The sequence below is a fragment of the Bipolaris maydis genome (assembly GCF_028858645.1).
Source record: "Bipolaris maydis strain C4 unplaced genomic scaffold PSV08scaffold_4, whole genome shotgun sequence".
Classification (NCBI taxonomy): Eukaryota; Fungi; Ascomycota; class Dothideomycetes; order Pleosporales; family Pleosporaceae; genus Bipolaris; species Bipolaris maydis.
This window is the reverse complement of record NW_027093860.1, coordinates 956,234-980,901: the sequence shown is the minus strand read 5'-3', so window position 1 is coordinate 980,901 and position 24,668 is coordinate 956,234. Positions and strand designations below refer to the sequence as shown.

The 24,668-nt window shown below is 50.3% G+C and overlaps 9 protein-coding genes across 9 annotated transcripts; 5 read left to right on the top strand and 4 right to left on the bottom strand.

Moving 5' to 3' along the window:
- Positions 1 to 559: 559 nt before the first annotated feature.
- PSV08DRAFT_400433 (uncharacterized protein) lies at positions 560 to 2,482 on the bottom strand. Its single transcript, XM_014223940.1, has 2 exons — positions 2,342 to 2,482; positions 560 to 2,293 (listed from the first exon to the last, which is right to left on the bottom strand). The coding sequence occupies exons 1-2, from the start codon at positions 2,418 to 2,420 to the stop codon at positions 636 to 638; spliced, it is 1,737 nt and encodes a 578-aa protein (XP_014079415.1). The 5' UTR covers positions 2,421 to 2,482; the 3' UTR covers positions 560 to 635.
- A 110-nt stretch (positions 2,483 to 2,592) lies between these two features.
- PSV08DRAFT_282421 (nucleophile aminohydrolase) lies at positions 2,593 to 3,745 on the top strand. The gene is made up of 4 exons (XM_014223939.2): positions 2,593 to 2,720; positions 2,773 to 2,957; positions 3,009 to 3,427; positions 3,477 to 3,745. The coding sequence occupies exons 1-4, from the start codon at positions 2,697 to 2,699 to the stop codon at positions 3,608 to 3,610; spliced, it is 762 nt and encodes a 253-aa protein (XP_014079414.1). The 5' UTR covers positions 2,593 to 2,696; the 3' UTR covers positions 3,611 to 3,745.
- Positions 3,746 to 3,975: 230 nt separating this feature from the next.
- Positions 3,976 to 5,487, top strand: PSV08DRAFT_360661 (uncharacterized protein; the record flags this gene model as incomplete). Its single annotated transcript, XM_014223938.1, has 3 exons — positions 3,976 to 4,121; positions 4,191 to 4,723; positions 4,862 to 5,487. The coding sequence occupies 3 exons, from the start codon at positions 3,976 to 3,978 to the stop codon at positions 5,485 to 5,487; spliced, it is 1,305 nt and encodes a 434-aa protein (XP_014079413.1).
- A 3,664-nt stretch (positions 5,488 to 9,151) lies between these two features.
- PSV08DRAFT_408527 (SPOC domain-containing protein) lies at positions 9,152 to 11,920 on the bottom strand (the record flags this gene model as incomplete). The annotated part of the gene is made up of 2 exons (XM_014223937.1): positions 9,152 to 11,772; positions 11,914 to 11,920. 2 exons carry the CDS (start codon positions 11,918 to 11,920, stop codon positions 9,152 to 9,154), a joined length of 2,628 nt encoding a protein of 875 aa, XP_014079412.1.
- A 561-nt stretch (positions 11,921 to 12,481) lies between these two features.
- PSV08DRAFT_360659 (uncharacterized protein) lies at positions 12,482 to 13,481 on the top strand. The gene has a single exon (XM_014223936.2). The coding sequence runs from the start codon at positions 12,592 to 12,594 to the stop codon at positions 13,327 to 13,329; it is 738 nt and encodes a 245-aa protein (XP_014079411.2). The 5' UTR covers positions 12,482 to 12,591; the 3' UTR covers positions 13,330 to 13,481.
- A 312-nt stretch (positions 13,482 to 13,793) lies between these two features.
- On the top strand, positions 13,794 to 15,480 carry PSV08DRAFT_175624 (uncharacterized protein; the record flags this gene model as incomplete). The annotated part of the gene is made up of 3 exons (XM_014223935.1): positions 13,794 to 13,908; positions 13,957 to 14,273; positions 14,323 to 15,480. The coding sequence occupies 3 exons, from the start codon at positions 13,794 to 13,796 to the stop codon at positions 15,478 to 15,480; spliced, it is 1,590 nt and encodes a 529-aa protein (XP_014079410.1).
- Positions 15,481 to 15,626: 146 nt separating this feature from the next.
- PSV08DRAFT_33888 (uncharacterized protein) lies at positions 15,627 to 16,600 on the bottom strand. Its single transcript, XM_014223934.2, has 2 exons — positions 16,283 to 16,600; positions 15,627 to 16,146 (listed from the first exon to the last, which is right to left on the bottom strand). The coding sequence occupies exons 1-2, from the start codon at positions 16,412 to 16,414 to the stop codon at positions 15,988 to 15,990; spliced, it is 291 nt and encodes a 96-aa protein (XP_014079409.1). The 5' UTR covers positions 16,415 to 16,600; the 3' UTR covers positions 15,627 to 15,987.
- A 2,321-nt stretch (positions 16,601 to 18,921) lies between these two features.
- PSV08DRAFT_349508 (uncharacterized protein) lies at positions 18,922 to 19,281 on the bottom strand (the record flags this gene model as incomplete). Its single annotated transcript, XM_014223933.1, has 3 exons — positions 18,922 to 18,975; positions 19,024 to 19,164; positions 19,219 to 19,281. 3 exons carry the CDS (start codon positions 19,279 to 19,281, stop codon positions 18,922 to 18,924), a joined length of 258 nt encoding a protein of 85 aa, XP_014079408.1.
- A 2,087-nt stretch (positions 19,282 to 21,368) lies between these two features.
- On the top strand, positions 21,369 to 24,257 carry PSV08DRAFT_219504 (glycoside hydrolase; the record flags this gene model as incomplete). Its single annotated transcript, XM_014223932.2, has 1 exon — positions 21,369 to 24,257. The coding sequence occupies one exon, from the start codon at positions 21,369 to 21,371 to the stop codon at positions 24,015 to 24,017; it is 2,649 nt and encodes an 882-aa protein (XP_014079407.1). The 3' UTR covers positions 24,018 to 24,257.
- Between the last annotated feature and the right edge of the window lie 411 nt (positions 24,258 to 24,668).

The following is a 24,668-nucleotide window of genomic DNA, read 5'->3' as shown; positions in this document are numbered from 1 at the left end:
CAGGCCGTCTGTTTTGTCATGCAAAGATAGGCATACCGTGCATGGGGTGTTCGGGAGAAAAAAAATGTCCGAGGCCGCACGCGCGCGCCGATAGTAAACCCCCACCCAGACTACATCTTGCATAGTGCAACGTCGGTGAGTAAACAAACAAACCAAAAAGAATACGAACTTGGTATTGAGAAAGATGGAGTTAGCCGGGGGGGGTGGGGTGATTGTTTCGAGCTACGCACATGTGCAATATACACTTGCGAGGTTAGTACAGTGGATGTGCACAGCGGCTGTGGGGGGGGGGGGGGGGGGAATCCCGTTGGGAAGTAAAGTGAAAAACGGCTGCAGGGACCAAAGCAAGCGACGGAGCGGTTGAATTTTCGCTTTGCTTTTTTTTTAAAAAAAAAACACTTCTTGGAAGCGAAAGGGAAAGAAAAAGAAAAAGAAAAAAAGTACGTGGCAAGGTATAGTAGGGAAAATGATTGCGTGGAACATGTTAAAGATGGTAGGAAAAAAAAGAGAGAGCACAGATAGAAGTATTTAGTGCTTCAAATCACATGCGGAGAAACATTCAACGAAGATGCAAACGAATAAAATTTCTCACTGTACATTACTAAATAGCAAGGGGGTATATACAGGCTCGCACCTTACTCAGCCTCGTCATCCAACCTCTTTTTCAGCCCCCCCTTCCCGACCTCCAACGCCCTTCTAATCTCCTCTTCCTCCTCCCTCAGCCTGCCCTTTCCATACGCCAAATCGCGCTCCTGTCTCCTCTTCTCCTCTCTAACCCTGCGCTCGCGATCCGCCAGCGCCTTTTCTCTTCGTTCGCGCTCCGCAATCTTCTTGGCGCGCGAGGCTTCTTCCTCGGCCGAGTAGGTTGCGTCGTCGGGCGCAGTGGGTAGGGTGGAAATGTAGGTTTTGATCAGGGGCTCGCGTGTTGCTGGGGGGAGGGAGATGAAGCGGAGGTCACTGAGGACGGGCGAGGGCAGGGAGTCGAGGGTTGTTGATTTGTTTAGCAAGGCAAGAGGCTGAGCGCGGAGTAGTGCTGTGAGATCGGCTTTGAGGTCCGAGGATCTCATTGCCAGACGCTTGATGTGGTCGCGGTAGAGTTTCTCCTTTTCCTTGTCGGGTAGTTTGGCGTCTTTGATCTCGGGCTCTTTTTTGAATTTTCTGCGGAATTCAGGCCAGTAGAGTTTTGGGGTTGCGTGGCGGTCGAGGAGAGCGAGGTATGGTATTCGTGGGTCGCGTTTGGCTTGCTTGGCCTTTTCTTCCTTGAGGACCTGCGCTTTGTCTCGAGACCATTCGTTGAAGCACTCCTTGCGTGCGGCCATGTTTGGTAGAGCCTTGTAGCGCTCGTCGTCGTAGAGTGCGCCATCCTCGAGGACCTTGTCCCAGGGAGCAAAGGGACTTGTGCCTGTATCGTCCAACAATTCTCTGAACAATGCTTTGCAGTCTTCTTCAGACAAGGCAGGCTCCCCATCATCGTACTGATCATCATAGCCCTGGTCCATCTCCATTTCCTCCATTTGCGCCAGTTGCCAGGCGAGGTCGTCTTCGCCCATTTCAGGTGGTTCGTCTCCCGCCGGCTCTTCAGTGCGCTGTCGCTTCGATGCATTCCCTGAAACACCCTCATCATCTGTGACCTCAACCTCTTCATACTCCTCATCGTTCTCCATATCTTCGTCACCATCCACTTCTACAATTTCGACCTCCTCCTCAGCAGCTGCTAATTCCGCTTCAATCTCCGCCATGGCAGCATCTTGCTCGTCCTCAACGTCGCTCGGCTCGCCCCGTTCCTGACGTTCCTTGCGTTCGCGCTCCTTGCGATCAAACTCAATCACGGCAGACATGACATTGGGCGGGAACTTCCAAAAGCTCTCATTCTTCTCCTTGTTCCACACAAACCGCCGTCCAAACTTGGTCCTCACCAGTACCCATGGCGCGCAATTGGGGATATCCTGGCGATGCTTGGGCCGGTCGTCACGTTCTCTTCGTCGGTCGTTGAAGTTGTTGTGTCCACCACGCATTCCGCCGTGATGTCCGCCTCTTGACTGTTGTGCTCCGCCATGTCGTGGGAATTGTTTCGGCGCGCTTGCGAATATGAAATCGTTGAGCGATGATTGGGGCTGGATGGTGGGTTGCGTCGACTGCGCGTCGTATCCAGTGTCGTACTTTTGCGCCGCGGCATAGGGAGTGGGCGCAGCAGATGCAACGGGGGGCGTTGGTTGGTAGAATGGTTGTGCCTCCACTACAGGTCGCGTATATGTCGATTTCTTGGTTTCCTTGTTGTAATAGTAAGAATGTCCTGAGATGGGTTAGTGGAGGCATATGACGCAGGTAGAGCTCTAGCTACCAGACGGCGCCTTGTGTTCTGTCCAGCCTGGAGGAAGCGGTGGCGGCGGTGCAGGCGGTCGCACGGGAATGTCAGACATTTTGAAGCGGTGACTAGTCAGAAGAACCTGGGGATACCCAGAGTCTTCTCACGTAGCAGAAATGGTCAAGGTTTGGTGTTGCGGCTGCTGGATCCAAAATGTGGTCGGCGCCAAGCACAGCGGAATCGCCGACGCGCTGCGTAGGAGCTTGTGCCTGGAGCTCTTAGAGTACAAGCACCAGCACCAACCAGCCCACGCCGACTTCCCCACCATCCTCCCTTGTCTTGTCGGCGACAACAACCTCAACACCCCAGACTATCCGTGTAGAGTGCAATCATGTCGCGGAGATACGATTCCCGAGTACGCATTGTGATATTCCAGGCGGCAATATGGCAACTGACGGTGTATATAGACGACCATCTTCTCCCCAGAGGGCCGCCTTTACCAGGTCGAATACGCGCTTGAAGCCATCTCGCACGCCGGAACAGCATTAGGCATCTTGGCCCAGGATGGCATTGTGCTAGCCGCAGAGCGAAAGGTCACCAGCAAGTTGTTGGAGCAGGACACATCGGCCGAGAAGCTATACATCCTGAACGAGTGCGTAATTGAGGGCAAATATTCTAGGCAGCTATGCTAACAATTCTGTAGCAACATGATTTGTGCTGTTGCAGGAATGACGGCCGACGCTAACATCCTCATCAACTACGCCCGTCAAGCCGCCCAACGCTATCTCCTCACCTACAACGAAGACATTCCCTGCGAACAGCTCGTCCGCCGCTTATGCGATCTCAAGCAAGGTTACACGCAACACGGTGGTCTCCGACCATTCGGTGTATCCTTCATCTACGCCGGTTGGGACCCGCAGCGACAGTTCCAGTTGTACCAGAGCAACCCCAGTGGCAACTACGGCGGCTGGAAGGCAACGAGCGTTGGAGCGAACAATGCTTCTGCGCAGAGTCTGTTGAAGCAGGACTACAAGGAAGAATGCAGTCTGAAGGAGGCATGTGGGCTTGCCGTCAAAGTGCTGAGCAAGACAATGGACTCGACCAAGCTAAGCAGCGAGAAGAGTGCGTCTGCAATTCCACTTCCTGACAAGACAATGCTAACAGCCCGTAGTTGAATTCGCGACAGTAGGAAAGACCAAGACTGGAAAGATCTACCACCACCTCTGGGGAGCGGACGAGATCGATGCTCTCCTCAAGGAGCATGGCCTGGCTAAGGCCGAGGACACTGAAATGTCCGAGTCATGAAGAACACGAGCAATGCACGACATGAACAGGCGCAATGGATAGGCCTCTGCATGATAGAATGAGGCTTGTAGTATACCATACAGTGAGAGCTATGTGGCATCTCGTAGCTAATCTCACACGTCATGATCTGTTTTGCGTGCTGTTCCTGTCCGGGTCACATGAAAGTCTTGTTCTTGAAGTGACTACTGCCGAAAATGATTTGTTGCTGCCTCTTTCCTCACACCATACTGACAACTTCCTCCAAACACGCTCTAACAATATCAAGACTTTTCGCCATGTCACCCTCACCTCGTCTTCTTCACCCTTATCTCAACTGCATCGTGTTGCATTGCTTAGCCTTCCACTCATGAGCATTCTAACCCAGCATGACTACCCCTCGCCAGCCTAAATCGGAATCTTCTAGCAACCTTGGGCCTCCTCCGTCCTTCCTGAAGCAGCTGCTCAACGAGATTAGTGGCGTTGGTACTTCAGCAGCTTTGGACAATAACAAAACTTCACAAAGCAGTCCAGGGTACGATGACTGAGCAGCGTCCCATTCTTTCCAAGAATTCTTGTTACCTTGGAAGCCTGACGTGAATAGAGCGGGCACCGCTGGAGATGCAGAGAAACACGTGCCTTCAATCTGGGTTGGCGGTGCGTCCGCTGCTCGAGACGCCCGCGAGAAACTTCGAGCAGCCGACGAAGCACGTAAGAGGAAGAGGAGCATAACAAAAGCCGAAACCATACCGCCAAGTTCGAGTTTGCCTCAGCGTGCAAGTCTCCCGTCAAGTCAATCGACTATGGCCTCGTCTGGAGATTGCTACACAGTGAGCCACCGTCATAACGAGACCGGTGGCATTCCAAAAGTAAAACAAAACACCATTTCTAGTGACGAATATGTCTTGAGCGCGGATGCCCTACCCTCATCACAGCCGCGACTCAATCTACAGAAGTTAAAGATCCCACTGCCAATAGTACCCGACGAACCTACCCAATCAAGCTCGCCACTGATATCCTGCGGATCTGACCTGTCATCAAATACATCCTCCAGTGAAGCTCCAACCTCTGCATTGACTGCGTCCTCCACTCACGTAACAACCGCATTATCTCATTTTGAGGGTATAAGTAAGGCTTGTATGTACTTACCCTGCCCTGCCCGAATCCAACAAACAAGATGACTTCAAGATGAGTCAGGGACGGCTAGATTTCACATGAGTTTCTTCATACTTGAGTCGGTATTACTTTGACAATACTATGCTAATAAAACTGTAGCCCGCAAGAGAGGACGCAGTCTGGATAGCACAGAAGACGAACTGCTCTTGAAAAAGATGCGCCCCCTGACATCGCCGCAAACACGAGATTTGGCGACTACTTCAAGCAGCGAGCCACATCTCACCACATCTCCCAAAAGCTCTCCCAATAAATACAAACTTTTGGTGCCCGGACTAAAATTCACGGAGAGGTCATTGGCTGGTGCGGTGATCAACACGCCGTTTGAGCACCTCCCGAATGACGCGAATATCAAGTCCACCATCGCCACCCAGAGTCCCGAGCCTAGCATAATACCGCAGCCGACAACCCCTGTGAAGCTCTCGACATGGCAATGCACTTCTGCGACCCCGGAGCCACCAGAAACCCCAAGCTTCGCAAGGACCCTGCACCTCTTTGATACGAGCGTATCGATGTACAAGGATGACAAAGGCGACGAATGGATGCACGACATCTCTATTTTTAAATCTACACATGGCGATGGATGGGCGCACAACTCGCTGTGCAAGCATTGTTTTTCTCGCAGTGGCAAGTTCAGTAGGATAATGACGTACGGTTATGAGACGTGCGGGCGTGAGGAATGTCTTGAGGATTATTATTGGGAGCCGACGGTTGATTCAAATTACTAGACTATACATGTTATGGAAATGAAGATTGTTTTGCTTGCCGACTAGAAGTCATGGATACCCTTTCGAGAAACGAGATTTGTTGTGGTACTTTGTGGACTACTAAAGTTCTTCAGGTTGTGCGACGCCGCCACCAGCACATAGGCTAGCAACCTAATTTACCTAGTACAGCGACCAAAAACGTTTCAGTTGAAATTCAAAGGATACAGACTGTTTACGAGGTGAGCATTCTGTCCAATGTGTTTTATCAGAGTGATTTCCACATGTTTTATTCTGCAACGTGTGGCCGCATTCTGTTTCGCATTCGCTTCTGCATCTTGGTCAGCTTCCTGACGTGGCATGTCTGCGAGGGGGTCCTTTCCTGGTCTTACATGCTACCAATTACCCAGAGTGCTGTTACAGGGCCTATCCTTGGCTCGCTTTTTCTCCGACTTCTTGCCCCACCTTTTGTATAGATGATTTTTGTGTACGGTTGTCTACCTACACAACATCACATCATGGTATTTTGAGAAGACGAAATGCATGACTGCATGTTTCGAATCGATGGAAGAGATTTTCGGACATATTGCTTCTAAAATTTCAAAGTATCTTAGCTATCATAAAGGAATTCTCCTGGACGCAATGCGATTGAATCTCAACACTTTGAAATGATATTACTGCAGATCACAGTACACCTATCCTCTCTTTGTGTCCAAACCCGCGTCTTTACATAATGCATATCACTACTGACTGTGCTATTTACTCCATAAAGTTAGTACATTCATATAACAAACATCCATCGATCACTGTGTTCGCATTCGCATTTCTGGACCTCGTACCCTGGTGTCTTTATGCATGACAGTTACTACATACAGTAGGTCTTTGTCGTACTACGCATCTGCCGTTGAACACTGGCCTCGCACTCTCTTTCACGCATAAACCCCTAGTTCGTGCGTATGCGAGATGACTGCCGCAAAGGGTAGTTCATGTCTTTGTGCCGTGGAACACTGTACTCGGGTTCTCTTTCACAGAAAGCCACTAGTCTGGGCGTACGTGTATCTCTATACTCCCACGTGGGGTATCCCTACAGTCTAGAAAGCCCATCTCACTTTTGTATCATTGCATTCGAGATAACTACCGTATGCGGTAGTGTATCATCGTACCACGCGTTTACTGTTGATTACTGCACTCGCATTCTCTTTCACAGATACCCGTTAGTTTGTGCTCAAACATTTCTAATCCACGTGCGTATCTCCCCACAGTTCAGCACGTCCATTTCGCTTTTGATACCATTGTCTTACACGTCACAACTGCCGCATGCGGTAGTCTTTGCATTCTCACACGTCTTCCGTTGCTTACTGTACTCGCATTCTCTTTTACGCAACGGCCACTAACTGGTGCTTGTATCTTTCTGATCCACGCGCATATCCATACTGTCCAAAATTCTCATTGGCTTTCGCATCGATCCGCATTCGATGACTGCCGCATATGGCAGTCCTTCATCTTTCTGCCCATATTCCATCGATCACTGCCTCGCATTCTCTTTTACGCACAGCCGCTAGCTGGTGCTTGTATCTCTCTAATCCACGTGCGTCTATCTCTCCACGTCCGCACGTGCATTTTCGCTTTCCAACAGATTTACACCAAGGAAACTGCCGCAAAAGGCAGTCTTTCATCTCCCTAGCATATTCCCGTCGAATACTGTCTCGCATTCTCATTCCAGACAACCACTAGCTTGACGTATTTCCCCTCCACTTCAGCACGTCCGTTCGCTTTCGTACGGATCGTCTACGAGAAAACTACCGCAAAGGGCAGTCCTTCGTCTGTTCTACGCAAATCCATCGATCACTGTCTCGCATTCTCATTCACACACACTAGCTCATCCATACACACCTCCACTTACCTCACCAGGTGCTCCTTCATCTCCACCCTCCATCCCACACTAGCTCCACCCTCGTACCCGCGGCCCTCCCGCCACATCCGTCTCCTTCTCCCCCAATTTCCCATCAGCCACACTTTCCCCATGCGGTATCTTTCCCTCATCCTAACACTCACCCATCGATTTCAGTCTTCGTATTCGCATCATTAGTGTGCCGCCTAGTCTAACAAGTCGGTTGCGTTGGAAATGTAACGTCGTGCCTTCTCTAGTCTAACCTCAAATGCCGCATCTAGTCAATTTGGAATTACCAGATCAAGTTAAAATGTTTACTTCATGTTACTTCTACCCCCCCCCCCCCCCCCAAAAAAAATCGTACCATTCGATTCCTGAGTTATCGATTTTGTGGCGTCATTGTACCTCAACTCTAAATCAAAATTTGCATGCTAACATGAGGAAGGAATTTTTCTTGTCTGACAAAATTCGTTTCTTGGGAGCTTGTTGCGAGGTTCACACCCAAAGGAAATGCTTGGGGGTGGGCGGAGCGCTGCACATTCCGCATTTGGGTAACTGGCACACTACACTACACACTCCCAAGGTAGGTTAGTCGCATTCTGCTTCGCATTCGGTTTCTCCACACATCTCCCTCTCTTTCGGCATCTCCCGCGCATGGATGCCCCATACGCAGGTATAAGGCCAAAGTAGCGGTGGACAACTCGTCATTCGTCGCTGGACTGTGCTTTTTTTTCTTGCCCTCTTTCTTCGCATTCTTATTCGCATTTTTATTTTTGCAGGGTTAGATAAGCTAAGTAGTCTGTGAACTTTTGGACCCTTGGATTTGCCACGTGGCGGGCCAAGTCTGTGGGAATAATAAGATCCGGGAATGACAAGAAGATGGCATAGTACCTAGCTAGAGGTGTAGGCCAAGAGTCTAGGTTTCTGGTGGTTTGATGGTTGAGAGAAAAGCAAAAAAGTTGGAGAAAGGGGATGAGATTGGATGGTTTTCTGGGTAAGTAAACTTTACTAATGCGCGTCCCACGTGGGAGGGGTGGGTCACTTTGAAGCGGAAAATACTTAATCGGCGAACAAGGCGCCTTTTTTTTTCGCTACGGGAGATAAAGATGAAGAAGAAAAAGGAATGATGACGGTGATGATGATCATAAAGTTCCGATTGGGTTCTCTTTCTGACTCGTATCTTGTACACCTCCCTGCTCCTGTCGAGTCGGACATTCGTCCGGAAATCTATGTAGATCTTAGATTGTAGTCGAGACCCCAAGACGGGATTTGCCGTTCTAGTCTAGAATAAAATAACCGGTCGTGCAAGAGCCAAGACTGCGATTTGTCGTGTTAACATTACACCAACAACGCAACGGACGAAACTAGTTGGAATCCTTTCGATCAGCGATCACCCGCATCATTTCACATGGAAAAAACCCCTCACTTGCAAGAGTCATGGCGTGGAAGAGTGGACATGCAGATACAAAGCTACCAGTGAACCGAAAACCCATTTTTAATCAAAAAAGGAGCGAAACAACACAAAACACCACATATGGGTATCAACAAAATATACCGATGAAATCATAAAAAGCCCACCCACCCTCATCGCCGCCGCCACGGAACGCCACGCAGGGCTGATCCCTGACAAAACTTAATACAGATGTTTACCACCCAAAGCGCCAGCGACCTTTGATAAATCACCCCACTTCCTTTGTATCATACAACACGCTACACACTCGAACGCTCAGTGCGTGTGTATTTCCGTAAAAGTCATGCCATTTGCGCACAGTTATTGTCCTACAAAGGCCCTGATGGCTAGGCGTGCTGTTGTTGGCGATTTGCCTCTGTCTTGGACTGCAAGTGATTCGTCAGCACGGCAATGTTGTCCCGCGCTTCTGGCACAGTTTCAACAATATGCCTCAGGTTGATCATTTGCAATTCTGAGACGACTGCGTTCTGTGACAGGTTTGAAGTCAGGATAGTGACAATGACGGGCGCGTCAATGTAGGGACCGAGAATCTCGAGCGCTTTCGGGATCTGGTGGTGTGGTGGTGTATGCATGGGCATCGGAGGTTGTGGGTTGGGCACCATGTTCGCCTGTGGTGGTGCGAATGGGTTGCCATACTGCGGGTAGGCTGCGCTGACCGGTGAGAATTGCGGCGCGTGAGGATTGGTCATCGGTGATGGACTGGGGCCACCGCCAAAAGCGGGCTGCGCGATTGGACCTGTTGCGGCCTCATGAGCTGGGTATCGCTCAAAGTGTTCAGTTGGCGGATGTTGGGGCTTGAGCTCTGGTAGCTTGGCTACGAGGGCTAGTAATAGCATGTTTTCCTTGCGAGGTGTCTCAATGGTGCAGTACTCCAGCATGTCGATAAAGGGAGGAAGGTTGCTTCCGCCCTCCTCAATGGGAATCACATAAAGATCTCGAAGTATGTCGTTGCCTTCAACAGGTACCACACCCCACCTGCCACGCGAGTGGAAGTATTCGTAGAGATGGTCCATTACTGTGCGTCCTTCGGTGGTGACAGGGCTAACGGCGAGAATAGAAACTTCGTGGCTCTCTGTGTGTCCGATACTCTGGATATAGTCGTTTCCCTTTGAACTCTCAATACGTCCTTGGATTGCCACAATGTGGGTCAGAAGCTTTTCCCAGGGTACGACCTGGCCAAAGTCGCCGCCTGCAACGAACCGGGCAACAGCATCAAACGGTTCCATAGACTGCATGTTGATGGAGCCTTGCCAGCAGACTGTTGGATCAGACGAGTAGCCTGACATTTCGACGTCGTTATCTTCGTCCTTGAGCAGTCGGTCAACGTCTGCATCATCTACAGCGCTCTGAGGCTTGTCTTGTGTATGCATGGAGCTGCGGCGGCGGTGAAGGAAGGTTTGCTGGTCGTGCTGCGGCGAACGGACCTTGTCGAAGACAGAGTTGATATCAAAATTGGTCGATGCTCGTCGCAAGCCATCGTGCTGGGGTGTTTCCGCCTCAGATTGTCTTGGCGCAGCAGGGCTCTCGGATGGGGGCACGGCCACGGGCGAATGTACCACTGCGTCTTCCGTAATACTATCCCGCTCCCGTTGAGTGGGCTCCTTGAAGTCATCGTTCTCGAAGTTGTCTTCACCAACAATCTCCTCGCCCTTGTGTGTCTTACGCAGCCGAGGTCCAGTCTCTTCGGTCAGAATCATTTGCTTCTCAGCCGCTTCTCGCATGGCCGCGTACTCGCGTTGCTTGTCTTCACTCGCCATCTCCTCGGCTTCCATGCTCACAAGATCCTCAGCCTTGAGATTTCCTGATAACAGACGATCTACAAGAACGGTGTTCTTCTTGACATTGAACATGATGGTACGCATTTTGCCAAAGTATGGCGAGGATCCGCCAGTAGGCTCGCCATACAGGTTGAAAGCAGCATGGCACATTTGAAGGGTATACTTGGAAGCAAGAGACTTGGCAGTCTCACCGTCTGGGATGCGGTATCCCCTGGTGTCCGAGGCAGAAGTAATCAAGGGTGCCAGGGTTTCGCATAGCTTCTCTGCAACAGCCTTCTGGTTCTGAGGAAGGGCATCAATGTCCGTGGCCAATGGGTCTCGCGGCTCCGTCTTGGCTTCATGATGGCTCGACTTTCTGCGCTTCTTGCTTGCGTTGGCCTTTTCTGGGGCCGCGTCATGGCGGCGTTTTTCGCCGAGAGGAGACTGCGGCTGACTCTTGATGCCCTGCTTGTGTTTGTGAATGGAGGTCATAACAATGGGATTAAGAGGGCGTACCTTTGGTTCGGCATGTCCGTTGGAAGCTTCTGGGGTGGGCACTGTGATGGGAGCAGGAGTAGGAGTAGTGGCTTCAACAGGAGCTGCCTGAGGTTGTGAAGGTGTAGACTGTTGAGGCGTCACTGCCTTCTCAGACGGGGCATCCGGCTTGACGTCGCTGGCGCGAGGCTTGGGTTTGGAGCCCTTCTTGCGCGCCCACGGCCTCTCGCCACGGGCCATGGCAGCCAACAACTCGACGTGGTCTTCGGGCTTGCATTGCTCGCAGTAGTAGTCCTTACCCTCCCAGAAATCGCCCTCGGGTAGGCCGAGGCACTTGTTGTGCTGCCAGGCTGTACAGCTGTCGCAACAAATCATTTGCCGTCCGCGAATGTCGCGCTGGTCACCGCACACACATCGGATGATGGCGTCCTCCTCTTCCTCATCGTCGTCCTCTTCCTCCGCATCGGCCGATTGCGTCGACCGAGCGCGCTGAGAGGGACCCTTTGCATTTCCTTTCTTACTATGAGCTTGTCCTTTCTTCTCAGTCGCTGGGGTTGCTTTGGACTTTGGGGCAGCGACAGGAGCAGCAGCAGGAGTAGCGGGAGTAGCGGGAGCGGCAGCAGCGGGCTCGTCGAGCGCGTCTTGGTTCTTTGTATGGTGGCCTTTGTTGGCGCGGCCGGAGCGCCTGATTTCATCTGTGGCAGCGGTATCAGCATCAGCATCGGCATGAGCATTGGCATGAGCATGCAGCTCAGAGGTTGTTGTGCACGCGCGTGCGGTGTGCGGGGTGCGCGACGAGGAGCTTGTACGGGCGCGTGTAGATGGTGTCTGCTTACCGGACATGGTGGTGGACACGGGTGATGGGCTTCAAAGAATAGACGATACCACGAATGCAGCTTATGCTATGTGCGCAACAAGATTCAAAGAAAAAGTCTCTACGGAAGCCCCAATCCTGCCCTGCGCGTGGCGTGGCGGGCCAGCGGACACGCCGTACGAGCCGGCTACTAACTAGTCAAAGAGAGAGCAACAAGTATCCCGTCTGCTTGTACAGACTGGAGCCGCGATGCGAGACGAGCCTGCCGAATATGAGTCGCAGCTTTCTCGTGCGCGTGTCTCCCGTGGACGGAGCCGACGGCGCACCAGCAACCGGCGCGACAGAGACGACAATGGCGGATGGGAAGATGCCCCTGGTGTATGCGCTTGTATGCGAGCGCAGTGCGAGGCAGTAGGAGATGGTGAATGGATTGCCGGACAGAGGCGCGGTGTGTCGTGTGGTGTCGGGATGGGTGGTGTCAGTGAGGAGACAGTGGAGTGGAGCTTGGACGCTGCGTTTTGCCGATGTCTTGGCTGCCGTAATCCCAGCCACTAGTAGCGACCTGGACCCTTTGCGTGGCTGGACAAGCTGGACAAGCTGTTTTGCTGAAGCGCGACAGGACTGTACCAAACCACGTCGATTGACAGCAATCCGACTGCTTCATTACCAACGTAGACTCTGCAACCATCCCCGGCAAACAATGGCCGACGCCCGAACCCTCTTGCGACAACAACGTGCAGCACGCCAGCAGGCCCAGAAGCCCCAGAAGCAGTCTCCGGCACCCGCAGCAGCACCGACAGCGAAGAAGCGGAAGGCTCCTGATCAGGGCGGAGAGGAGAAGAAGCGTACACGAACCGAGGAGGAGGCAGGCGTTCCGGCCGGTTTCTTCGATGCGGGCGTGACAAACGACGACAACGATAACGACAACGACCAAGTCGCGCCTATCCCAGTAGAAGAGAGCCCAACAGTAGCAGACATCCCACCCCCCGAGCCTCCCGCGCCCGTAGACCCACCACTCGATGCTGCTGCACAAGCAGAGCTCGATGCCTTCATGACCGAAATGAGCAAAGAGAAGCCGACCCCACAGCCGGCCAAGTCCGCCTATTCAGGTGCCGTCATAGAGGCAGCACCCATGACAGCTGCCCAGCTTGCTGCCCAAGTGCGAGAAGATCAGAGTGCACAACGCGCCAAGAGGGACGAAGAAATGGAGGGGGAGAAGGAAGATGCTGCGCGGGCTCTCGAGGACGAGTTTGAGGAAATGGAAGGACTCGAAGAGAGGGTTAAGAGGCTACGGGAGCAGAGAGAGGCGCTGCGGTCCGTGTCTGGACGGCCAGGCGATGTACAAAACCAGGAGCCAGCAGCTCCTCAGAATGAAGAAGATGAAGAAAGCGAGTCGGATGACGAGGACTGGGACGACTGGCGGTTTCGCCCCGCCTAGACGTTGTTGCTGCATGTAGTCAGCAAAGTAATTAACGGTCAGCGCATGTATTATAGTATAGCATACCACATTGGCGATACCCGGGGCAGGCGTTTACAAGCACTAATCCAATGACTTCTTTCTAACAGGGCAGCCCCTGTTATGACCAATCCACCCATGATTCAACATGTGGATCGCCCGGCAACCAATTGCTGCCCAAAATGTGGCACTCATAGGCAGAGCGTATAAAAGTAATTCTCGTCACATAGGAGGGGATGGTGGGATGCGGTGCCAAGCCGAGCGTCATTGTTAGGGCACACCAAACGCTTCAGGCACGAATGAAACAGCCCAATCCCCACTCAACCACCTTTCTCGACGTTGACACGTGCACTCGCGAGATACTGCTTTTCTTCCACCCTACCACGCGCCGAGTCTACGATTCCGCAATCTGCACCTAGTCTCCGCACACAATCACTTACCCCACAATGTCACGACGGCCCAACCCTGCCGCCGACCGGGCGGAGCAGAATCGCGCCACACTGAAGAACTTGGTAAAGCTCGAAGGCAACAAGACATGCTCAGACTGCAAGCGGAACAAGCGTAAGACTCGTGTGCCATTGTGGCCTGCGCCAGCTAACACTTTCGCAGACCCACGATGGGCAAGCTGGAATCTGGGCGTCTTCATATGCATTCGATGTTCGGGCATACACCGCGGCATGGGAACGCATATCAGCAGGGTCAAGTCGGTTGACCTCGATACCTGGACTGACGAACAACTCGAGAGTGTATTGAAATGGGGAAATGCGCGAGCCAACAAATACTGGGAATCGAAACTGGCACCTGGCCACGTTCCATCCGAGGCCAAGATTGAGAACTTTATCCGTACAAAGTATGAATCAAAACGCTGGGTTATGGATGGGCCCATGCCGGATCCTTCCACTCTGGACAGTGACGATGATGATGTGGTCAGTATGAGCAAGCCCCCTTGAAGACAAGGACTAACAGCAACCCTAGCCATTGAGTAAGGTGCAGGAGAAGGTACAAATAGAACGCTCAGCCTCGCAACGCCTGGCACAAGGCTCCGGCCGTGCCCCGCCCCCTCAGCGACAGGCACAACAGCAGCCTGTTATCGACCTTTTTGGGGATGATCCAGTTCCCGAGCGACCGAGCACTGGACCGCCAGCTGCTGCACGACCACCCCCAAAGGCAGAACCAGCGCCCCCGAAACAGCACAAAGCAGGAGATTCATTGCTAGGCCTCGACTTTCTCGGCGGAGGATCCTCTGCTGCACCCGCTCGTCCATCCAGCACAGGTCCTGCTACTACGGCTGCACCCTCAAGACCAGACCTCAAGCAGTCGATCCTGTCTTTGTATGCTGCAAAGCCCGCGGCAGCGCCTCAGCCACAACAGCATGCTCGTCAAGACTCTTTTAGTGGACTCGTATCATCCCAGGCACAGGCATCACCACAGCAGTCATCGTTTGGCGGTATGAACGATGCATTCAGCAGCTTGTCCTTCAACGCTGCTCCTGCCCCTAAGCCCTCACCATTTTCTGGTCTGGATAGCTTCTCGAGCAAAAAATCACCACCCGCATCGTCATCTTCTTCTAACATGTTTGGTGGCGGCGGCAACTTTTTTGATTCAAAGCCTGCTCCACAGAGTCGTACCATGAGCCCTGCCGGAGGAGCGAGCAACTTTAGTGCCTTTTCTTCACCTGCGCCATCCAAGCCTGCAGCTCCGGCAGCGTCTGGTATGGCCGACCTCCTTGATCTCTCCATGCCTTCCGCGCCTGCACCACAAGTTACCTCACCGCCAATAGCATCGCCGCCCGCCAACTCGGCATTCAACCTCTCTTCACCCGCGCCTGCTCCTGCTACAAAGTCTACGCCTGCTGCACCAGCGGTCAACTACTCAGGGTTCTCAAACATGGATGCCTGGAGTGGTAATGACGTCTGGGCATCGTCCGCGCCTAGCCAGCCTGCAGCAACCACATCCACCGCGCAGGCAACAACGACTAGCTGGAACGCACCTAAAGTGACGCAGGATGACGACTTTGGTGGTTGGAGCAGTGCTGCACCCACGACAACCTCCAACACTACCACTACCCAAAGCAAGCCCGCAGGAGGATTTGGTGGCACGAGCGATGATTTGTTCTCCAATGTTTGGGAGTAAGTTGTCATATATTGAGAAGTTTGTACGAGCTATTACAGTCGAGGTTTGCAAATCAATGCCGAATCGAGAGCGTAATATGCATGTTATACATAATTGCTTATAGAAATCTTTTGAACTTGTATATCAGAAAAAAGATCAAATGCTCCCATCGCTTTCCCTTGCAACCATGAACGCCGCATATGCAAGGAATTGACTGACATGCCCCATGTCCCCAACCCAATAACAATAAATCAATACACATGATGAATCATGCTCCCTTCCACCCTCAACCTAATCTCGACCCCCTTTTCCTATGCTCAACTCGGTCTCGTGGTCGTCTGCAGCGAAACGCGTAATTACCCCAACCAGCCCTTCACACCGACCCATCCTATTGTCTCAAGCCTCGTGTCTGGACATGAAAAAAATACCGTATCCACCTTCCTGCTCTTCAGACACCCACGCCTGTCCTTCCGCCGCCTCTTCTGACACAATCATCTTGGTTTTGTCGCAATCGGATTCGCATTCCGCTCAGAAGATCAAATGCCAAATCCAATACAGTACCACAAACGCCGCAACAATCATGCCACTCAGCTTGAATATCGCCACTTTGTTCCCCGACGCCGCCATGCGCGTCAGTCGACTTGCTGAGCCTTTGAGGGATGTGGCCATGTTGGAGAAGGTTTCGTTCTGTATGTTGCAAAAAGACATATCAGTAATTATTCACATGTTTAGGCGGGAAGGCGGCACAGGCATGAAAAGCAAGAGGTGAGGGTATGGCGAAGGGTGTGTAAGGGGGGTGAGGGAATGAGGAAAAGAGACGTACGGTGTTGTCGAGAACATGCTGGTCGCGTGCGCTGTCGTATATGTCGACTGTTACGCCGCGCAGCGCAGAGACTTTGGATGCGAGTTCATCGAGGCGCGAGTCGTTTTGTTGTTCACGTTCGTAGGCGGACATTTTGGGCTTGTGGGACGGGGGGGGTGGTTGTGTGCTGGCTGGTCGGGCTGGGTCGGGTTCAAGTGGTGTTGGGCGTCTGCAAGGGTTTTGTCGGAGTTTTTATGCAGGCACGTAGAAGCTAGAGGCGAGGCTTAGTCTCAGGCAGACTTGTAGGTGTGGAAGATTTGATTTGGATTGGGGGTTTGGACGCAGGACTGGACGCATGAATGAACCAAGATGTGACGTTCGGTGCCAAGAAGGACCCTGGACGGTTGGGGCTTAGCGTACTGAGTGGGGAGGCCTTTGGCGTCCCCCGCTTAGAGTGAGGGGTAGGTAAATTTAGATGCGTGTTGTACTGGGGCTATTCGCACGTAGTGGTTTAGGACGAGTGGTCAAGTTTGACATGGTTTTTGTACATGTGAGATACTTTTTGGGGAGAAAAGTGGGTTGACTGAATTTGTTATGAGCTGAGGTACGATGCGTTACTACGTCCTGAGTAATAGTTGCTGATTTTGCAGCCCAAAAGCTGTGGAAGATAAGAAGTAATCTCCACAAGGCAATATCTTTAAAAAAACATATCTTTAATAGAGGCAAATATACCTGCTAAAAGCCGCTCAAAGATTGATAACTATTCTACAATGACACTAGTCTACTTCTTGTATCTTGAACTCACAACATCCGATTTGGCAACATATTGGTTGCATTCTCCTGTTTTTGGCAAGTATCTTGTGAATACTTGCTAAAAACGCTATGTTGCCAAAGCAAAAAACATAAACAAAAACATATAACAGCGGGGATTCACCAGTGATCACCTACCTGACTGCTAATCCACCCGCCGAAGATTTATCGTTTGGGGAGTAAATAGGATATTTTTGGGTAGTTAAACTTTATAATTACCTAAACTTGCACCTAGTACCCTAGGTCTGCACGTACTATATTGTAACCTTGAACTAAAATGTTGTATAAGGTTCTTTCGAATACAAAAGTTCCTTTCTTATACTCATCAGCCCAACCTATAGTTCTGGCACAAGAGTCACTAGTAACCCTCTGCACCGGCACACTATAGGTAGCAAAACTAAACAGACTCTAACAAGATTATGCACGATAGAGAGCTATGCTTATAAGTTGCGTTACCACCTATATAGAATCAGATAGATCTAATTCTCTTACATGTTTCTTAAGCAATAGTTCCACTTCGCACCGAATTTTTGTCGACACTGATCCGAGCAATCAGAGTATTGTAATTCATTCAAGCCAGGGATATTAGCTCCTTCAACAAATACACACCCATCCCCATATTTGCGACAAGGAATTCCGTTCTTCTCGAAATAACTTTCGCAGCACCACCATTGAGCTGCATAAAGAACGTAGCAGTGAGCAGCAGCGCTAACATCTTGCGAGCCGAGAGTACCAAGAAGTAAAGCTATGAGTAGAGATTCATTGTAGAAAACGAGTTTAATATAGTGATGCAGTGGGGTGAATACAAACTAGATTATCTAGAGAAACAGATGACGGTAGTTAACTAGATTGCAAAGGCTAAGACAAGTGTATATATATGCTTTGCACACCACTTGTTAGTCTCTTAGAAAGCTTATTAGCGACAAAATTAGATATTACTGTGTTGTTAGTGAAGCCGAACCCCTATTCCTAGGTGGCGGAACCGGCAATAACCTAAAGACTCATGTGCACAAGGAGCTATCGCCAGGATATACTATAAGTGTTGAATGAACTCTATTAGCTAGTCAGCACATATTGTTATCAAGATATCTAATTTAGCATAGTTAATTGCATAGTGTACATAGCGTGCGGATAAGTAAACATAGTAAATAACTGTGGTTCATTGCTGTCTCTATTTTACGCTCAAAGGGAAAGGGTTAATAGACTCCTGAGTTTTGTCCAGAGGTCCCCGCAAGAACCTGGAGCTAACTGCTGTCTTAATGCCCAAATTAAGGTTCGAACAATAATTGTGTTTAGTGCTGATTCATTTAACATCGGCTACGGAGAAATAGACGTCAGCAGCGGAGTGACACTTACTAGAAGGGAAACTCTAAATAATCACAAGCCGGAGGATGGCTGAGAGAAGTATAGTATTGGTGTATTATTTCTTAGCAGATTGATTGTATCAGTATACTTTGGCAGTGTAAACGGTAGTGGATATTATAGTTTTGAAATTAGAACTTTTTAGAGTGTTGGTTTGCGTTACCTCTCTACATACAGAGTTATTAGTAATTCTTCAGTAAAGCTGGTTTAGCGAACAGGTCTCCACCTTTAGAATCATTGTTCCTATTTCTTTTCTACTAATATCAAGCTTTCTGATTAGATTAGTATTAATAAAGAAAATCAGGAAAAATGATTCTAAAGGTGGAGACTGATTTACTACTCTACTCCAGCTAGCCACTGCCACTTATCACACCACTGTATGCACAGGCACACTGTGACCAAATACGCCCATTAAATACTCTTGGAAGTTATCAGCTAACTCAGCAGATCCAAAGCAATGCTATCTAGGCTCCCAGCTCATCACAACCCTAGCAAAAAGCAGTGTTATTAAATCCAATACAGGAATTTCCCGGCACACATGTCTGCAAATCATCAGTGCATCGCATAGCCACCAAGTAGACTCAACTTACACTATTGCAGGGGTACCACGTTTTGCCATTGGCGCAACATCCGTTCGCTTCTGGACAGTAGCTGAAGATATAGTCCGGATCCATGCCTTCGGGCAGCTCAGCGTGGTCATTTCTAAATTTCTCAGATCTCTTGTAGCATTCCTGAATTTCAGGCAATCAGCGTGCGAAAATGCGTTCTTCCGTGATGGTAGTCACCCAGCCGGAGCCACCGGCGAAGACACTGGCGGCCAATAGGAGGAAGATTGCCTGGATTTCCATGATGATGGCGTTTGAGGACCAATTAATATTTGTCTGGTGGAACTTCGAGTTGCAGATGACGATGATGAAGGATACGGGACTTGATTAAGGCCTTCGTATTATAATTAAGACAGGCTTGCCTCCACCTCCGACTACTCGACTTCGAGAGACTTATGTGAAGATTTGTAATTGGGCCATTCAGGCTCGCCAGAGTACCTTTGGTATCTATAAACCTAATTCCTGATTTGTATTCCCGCTTTCATATTACAGTTTACAAGGATCATGAGATTACACGGCCTGAGGGGAGTTTCATCATTTCTCGTGCTTTCAACAGTGTTAAAGCCTAATGAGAAACAGCATAACTTCTCACCACCTGAGGACGTAGGGTCTTCTTCTTGTCGGGATCTCACGAGAAACAAACAAGCGCCGAACTTCCCATTTGATTGTACGATTTTGATCATAAAATCGCCTGCCGTCGAATTTCTCGGATCCAAGCTGCTGGCTTCTGCAATATAAAATTCTTATTGCACTTACTGCGCCTTCAGCTCACCGCTATTTTGTATGCACATACTTCGCTCTAGTGTTGCCGTTTTCCCCTTTTGCAACACGGTATTGGAGCTATGTATGTCTGAGAGTAGTCGAGGCAAATCTCACTTGGAGAAACCAAGTGAGATGAAATAGCCTGTACTCTGCAGTCAATGGTAATTGCACGGCTCGGCACGGCGCAAGCAATTTTCCCAGCCCGCTGCCTGATAAGATGCCAATTTTTGGAAACACATGTTATAGAATGCGAAAACACCTACCATGGTCTATTTTCTCGACCTATTCACATATAGTCCAGAGGACCAAACCTCGAAAATATGTACACATCAAATCGCGGATGGACTCAGCATCCTGATTCCCAGGTTCCAATGATCATATATACCACGAACATCGAAGCCTCAGCTTGTGATAATTTCCGATCCTTAATGGACCTCGAGTTCTGCATCGTGGCACGATCTTTTCATTGGGAATAAAGAGGTGGTACGTGGAGGCTACGCTGTTTCTGGCGTCCGATGCGGCGTGCGCTCGACTACTTTTGCGCATTGGTACGGTGAATACGTACAGCATGATTCGATGCTACTATTCAATTTCCAGGGTTTTAAGCGGCAGAAATAATACAAATAATTGAGATTAGACGGTTTGATGTCGTAGATGCATGGACAACTATATTCTGGCTGTCGTGCTTGGCGTTACTCATTCACTTAGAGCCTTGCGATTTTCTAGTCCACTGAGACATTTAACGCATTGCAGGATTAATAGAACAGACACCCATATTTGGCGCTATCTCGTCGAGCAAGTCGAGTGGATTGACTGATATCCTATCGCGGCTAGTTAATCGGAGCTGTGGAGCACTCGGCCGTCGGCACTCCTTCTCAATCGAACCACGTCTCTCAAAGATTATGCTATAACCACCACTGTAGCTTACCACACCGAAAGCAGGAAAATGTGGGTTCCGAAAAACACAATCTCGAGTAACGGTTTCTCTCACGTAGCGGGAAGGTGACAGCAAGCGGATCGAAGTCGATTTTGGGGTTAGCGCACGACGTCACGTTCTTGATATCATCCATCAACCGGCAAGCGACAACAAGGATCTTCACTTGTCAAGGTCCTTTTGGGTAAGACTTCACAAAATACAGGTCTGTGCCCGGCTCAGCCAAACTCAAGGCGAGAGCTAAGCAGAGCCAAGAGAGCCACCCCGCACTCTGCATACAACGTTACAGTGCGGGACGGCTTAGAGTCTCCGCTTCCTTCCCTCGATAGGTACCATTTGCTAGGCATCATTCGACAGATAGCCTATCGTCCGGTGCCGAGACGGCCTGTTGTTCTTCAATTTTCCGGCCGTGACGAGATACGTGCAGGGAGACGGAAAGAGATGACCCGCACCCTATGCGTTCCTATGGCGCCTTTTTGCCGAACATACAAAAGACGCGATGCCGACGATGGATGTACCACTGCACTCCAACTTTTTCAGCATAGCCGGCGGTAGCGCCACTCTTTGATTTGGCCTCTTGGATGAACGAATCCTGCAGCTTGGTTCTTCATCAACGCTGTTCCGGTTGTTCAAGATGTTGAGCTCATCTGGGACTCTGTACAAAACGTACAGATTCGTCCTACTCGGCTTCTTGTTTTCGCTTTGTTTCGATGCAACATCTGCACATGTTGTCAAGAAACCGCGTATGGCTTCAACGGGCCGTGTGCGCTCGTCTCTCAACGCGGATTGGCGCTTCTCACGTTTCACGTCCAATCCCGATGGCCTGAGCTACGAGACGCTGAAGCCATGGATTATGCCCTCTGCAAACAACTTCATTGTTGGAGATAAATACCAACGCCCTTCTGGCGCTGCACCTGGCTCCAACACCAGCTATGTGCAGTCGAGCTTCGACGACGCAGCCTGGGAAGCAGTCACTCTACCGCACGACTGGGCCATTACAGGAACATTCGACGCTCCTGGTGTTACTGGCGATCTAGGGTTTCTGCCGATTAACGGAATTGGATGGTACCGACGATCAGTTTCAATTGATGCTGAGATTATCGACTCCAGAAAGTCCATCTTCCTTGATGTTGAAGGTGCCATGGCCTACGCTGCGGTGTGGTTCAATGGCCAACTTGTGGGAGGGTGGCCTTTTGGCTACAACTCTTTCCGTCTAGACCTTACGCCCTACGCCAAATCTGGAGCAAACACCCTTGCTATTCGCTTGGACAATAAGCTGGATTCATCACGTTGGTACCCCGGTGCTGGAATCTACCGAGATGTTTGGCTGGTCACTGTTGATCCTGTGCACGTCGCGCAATGGGGAACCTACATCACTACTCCTAGCATTTCAGAAGCCGAGGCAACTGTTGATATTGTCGTTGAAGTTGAGAACAAGGCCAACAGCAGCCAGAGTGTTGAGGTGGTTACTCAGATCTACGAGCGCGACCCTACATCCAAGGCGGCCAAGGGCAATAGTGTTGCGACTTTCCCAACAGCAAACACCGATGTGGCAGGGAACTCGAAGCAAGCTGTAAAAGGTTCAGTTTCAGTAGCAAACCCTAAGCTTTGGGGGCCTGCACCAACTCAGAAACCCAATGAGTATGTTGCTATTACTACTGTATCAATTGACGGAACAGAGGTGGACACCTATGAAACTGTCTTTGGTATCCGTTCCGTCGCATACGACCCAAATCAAGGTCTTCTTATCAACGGTGAGCGCACCTACGTGCAAGGGTCTTGCAACCATCACGATCTTGGGTCGCTAGGCGCTGCTTTCAACGTACGAGCTGCAGAGCGCCAGATTGAGATTCTAATGGAGATGGGCAACAATGCTCTCCGGACTTCGCACAATCCACCAGCACCTGGATACCTGGATCTCGCTGACCGTATGGGCCTACTGGTCATGGACGAGATTTTTGATACCTGGAATTACGCAAAGGTAGAAAACGACTTTCATCGCATTTTCCAAGAATGGCATGAACCTGACCTTCGTTCATTTATCCGCCGCGATCGGAACCACCCTTCCATCATCTCTTGGTCTGTTGGCAATGAGCTTCCGGAGCAATCCAACGCTACTGGCACCGCAACCCTTAAGATGCTTCAAGATATAGCTCACGAGGAAGACCCTACTCGGAAAGTTACCATTGGTATGAACAATGCCAATGCAAGCACTGGAGTTGCTGCAACCGTTGATATTATTGGCCTAAACTACCAAGGAGAAGGCAAAGGTGTCTCTTGGCGAAGCTCATTTCCTGATTTCAAGAAGGCATTTCCCCAGAAGATGATTTGGAGTACCGAGTCTGCTTCTACTATCAGCTCTCGTGGCAAGTACCTGTTCCCTGTCACTCCCAACAAGAGCGCTGTAATCGGTGGAGGACCTGGCGAAGGCGGAGATCCTGTGACGAACCAGATCAGCTCTTACGATCTCTACGCACCGGAATGGGCTGCATCCCCGGACAAAGTCTTCCAAATGCAAGATATGCACCCCTATGTTGCAGGAGAGTTTGTCTGGACTGGATGGGATTACATTGGTGAGCCCACTCCATACGCCAATGTAAGCCGAAGCTCCTACTTTGGCATCATCGATCTCGCAGGTTTCAAGAAGGACCGCTTCTACCTCTACCAATCTCGCTGGAGGTCTGATCTTCCCATGGCTCACATTCTGCCCCACTGGACCTGGCCAGAGGACCGGACTGGCGAGACCACTCCTGTGCATGTCTACAGCTCTGGTGACGCAGCCGAACTCTTCGTAAACGGTGTTTCTGCTGGTCGTAAGGAAAAGGCAGAATACGAATACCGCTTCCGTTGGGACGACATCAAGTACAGTCCCGGCAACGTCACCGTAGTAACTTACAAGGATGGCGCAGAATGGGCAACCGCGTCGCAAGTCACAGCGGGATCTGCTGCCTCACTCAACATCACTGCAGACCGCTCTACCATCACCGGTGACGGCTACGACCTCTCTTTCATCTCTGTGGCCGTACATGATAGCCAGGGTACTCTCGTTCCGACGGCCGACCACGCAATCAGCTTCAAGGTCACATCCGGCCCTGGTGTCATTGTCAGTACGGACAACGGCGACCCAACAGATTTGGTACCATTCCCTGAGACAACCAGGAAGGCTTTCGGCGGTTTGGCGCTGGCTATTGTAAGGAGTGAAGCTGGGGCAACCGGAGAGATTGTGGTTGAAGCCATGGCGGAGGGCTTGGAGGGCGGTAGCGTGACTATTACTGCCGCTTGACTTTTAGAAAAAGAAGATTTCCACTTGGGATGCTGCGATGTGCAGTCTATCATAATGTAATGTATTATGAAAAGGAAATCAAAAAACAGTGTTTGTGAAGATAAGAAAGTAGACAAAACAATGAATGTGTGATGTACATGGGGGTTTAACGGTGCTTTTTTCATGTCAATGAAGCATTGATGTGAAAAGTACCAAATGTACTGAGACTTTTCTTCAACTAGATAGATATAAGGCAATTTTGACTCCGTTCTGCATGGAGAAATTGTGTTCACGCGCATCGAGAGGGTGACCAGAAGTGAGTGAATGTAAAACAGTTTGCTTGAAATCAGTCTCTAAAGCAATCGCATTCGAAATCTTCGTAGACTTTAAATTCCCTCCCGACCCCACCCTTTGTTCTATTCGTGTATGTGCATCCACCTTGTTACAACCCTTCGTTACCAACGTAAGACAAATATGCTTATATATCAACAAGGATTGATCTTATCAGACTTTTGGAATTATACTCCTGATATGTTTCTCTTGTATAATTATCCGACTCTGTCGTTGGCTCTCGAATTGTTGCACATCTGTAAGCTCACATAGACTCGCCCTCGTCACTGCAGCCTTTGTACGTTGCCATCTACCACTATCGTGCTCCTTTTTACAGAAAAC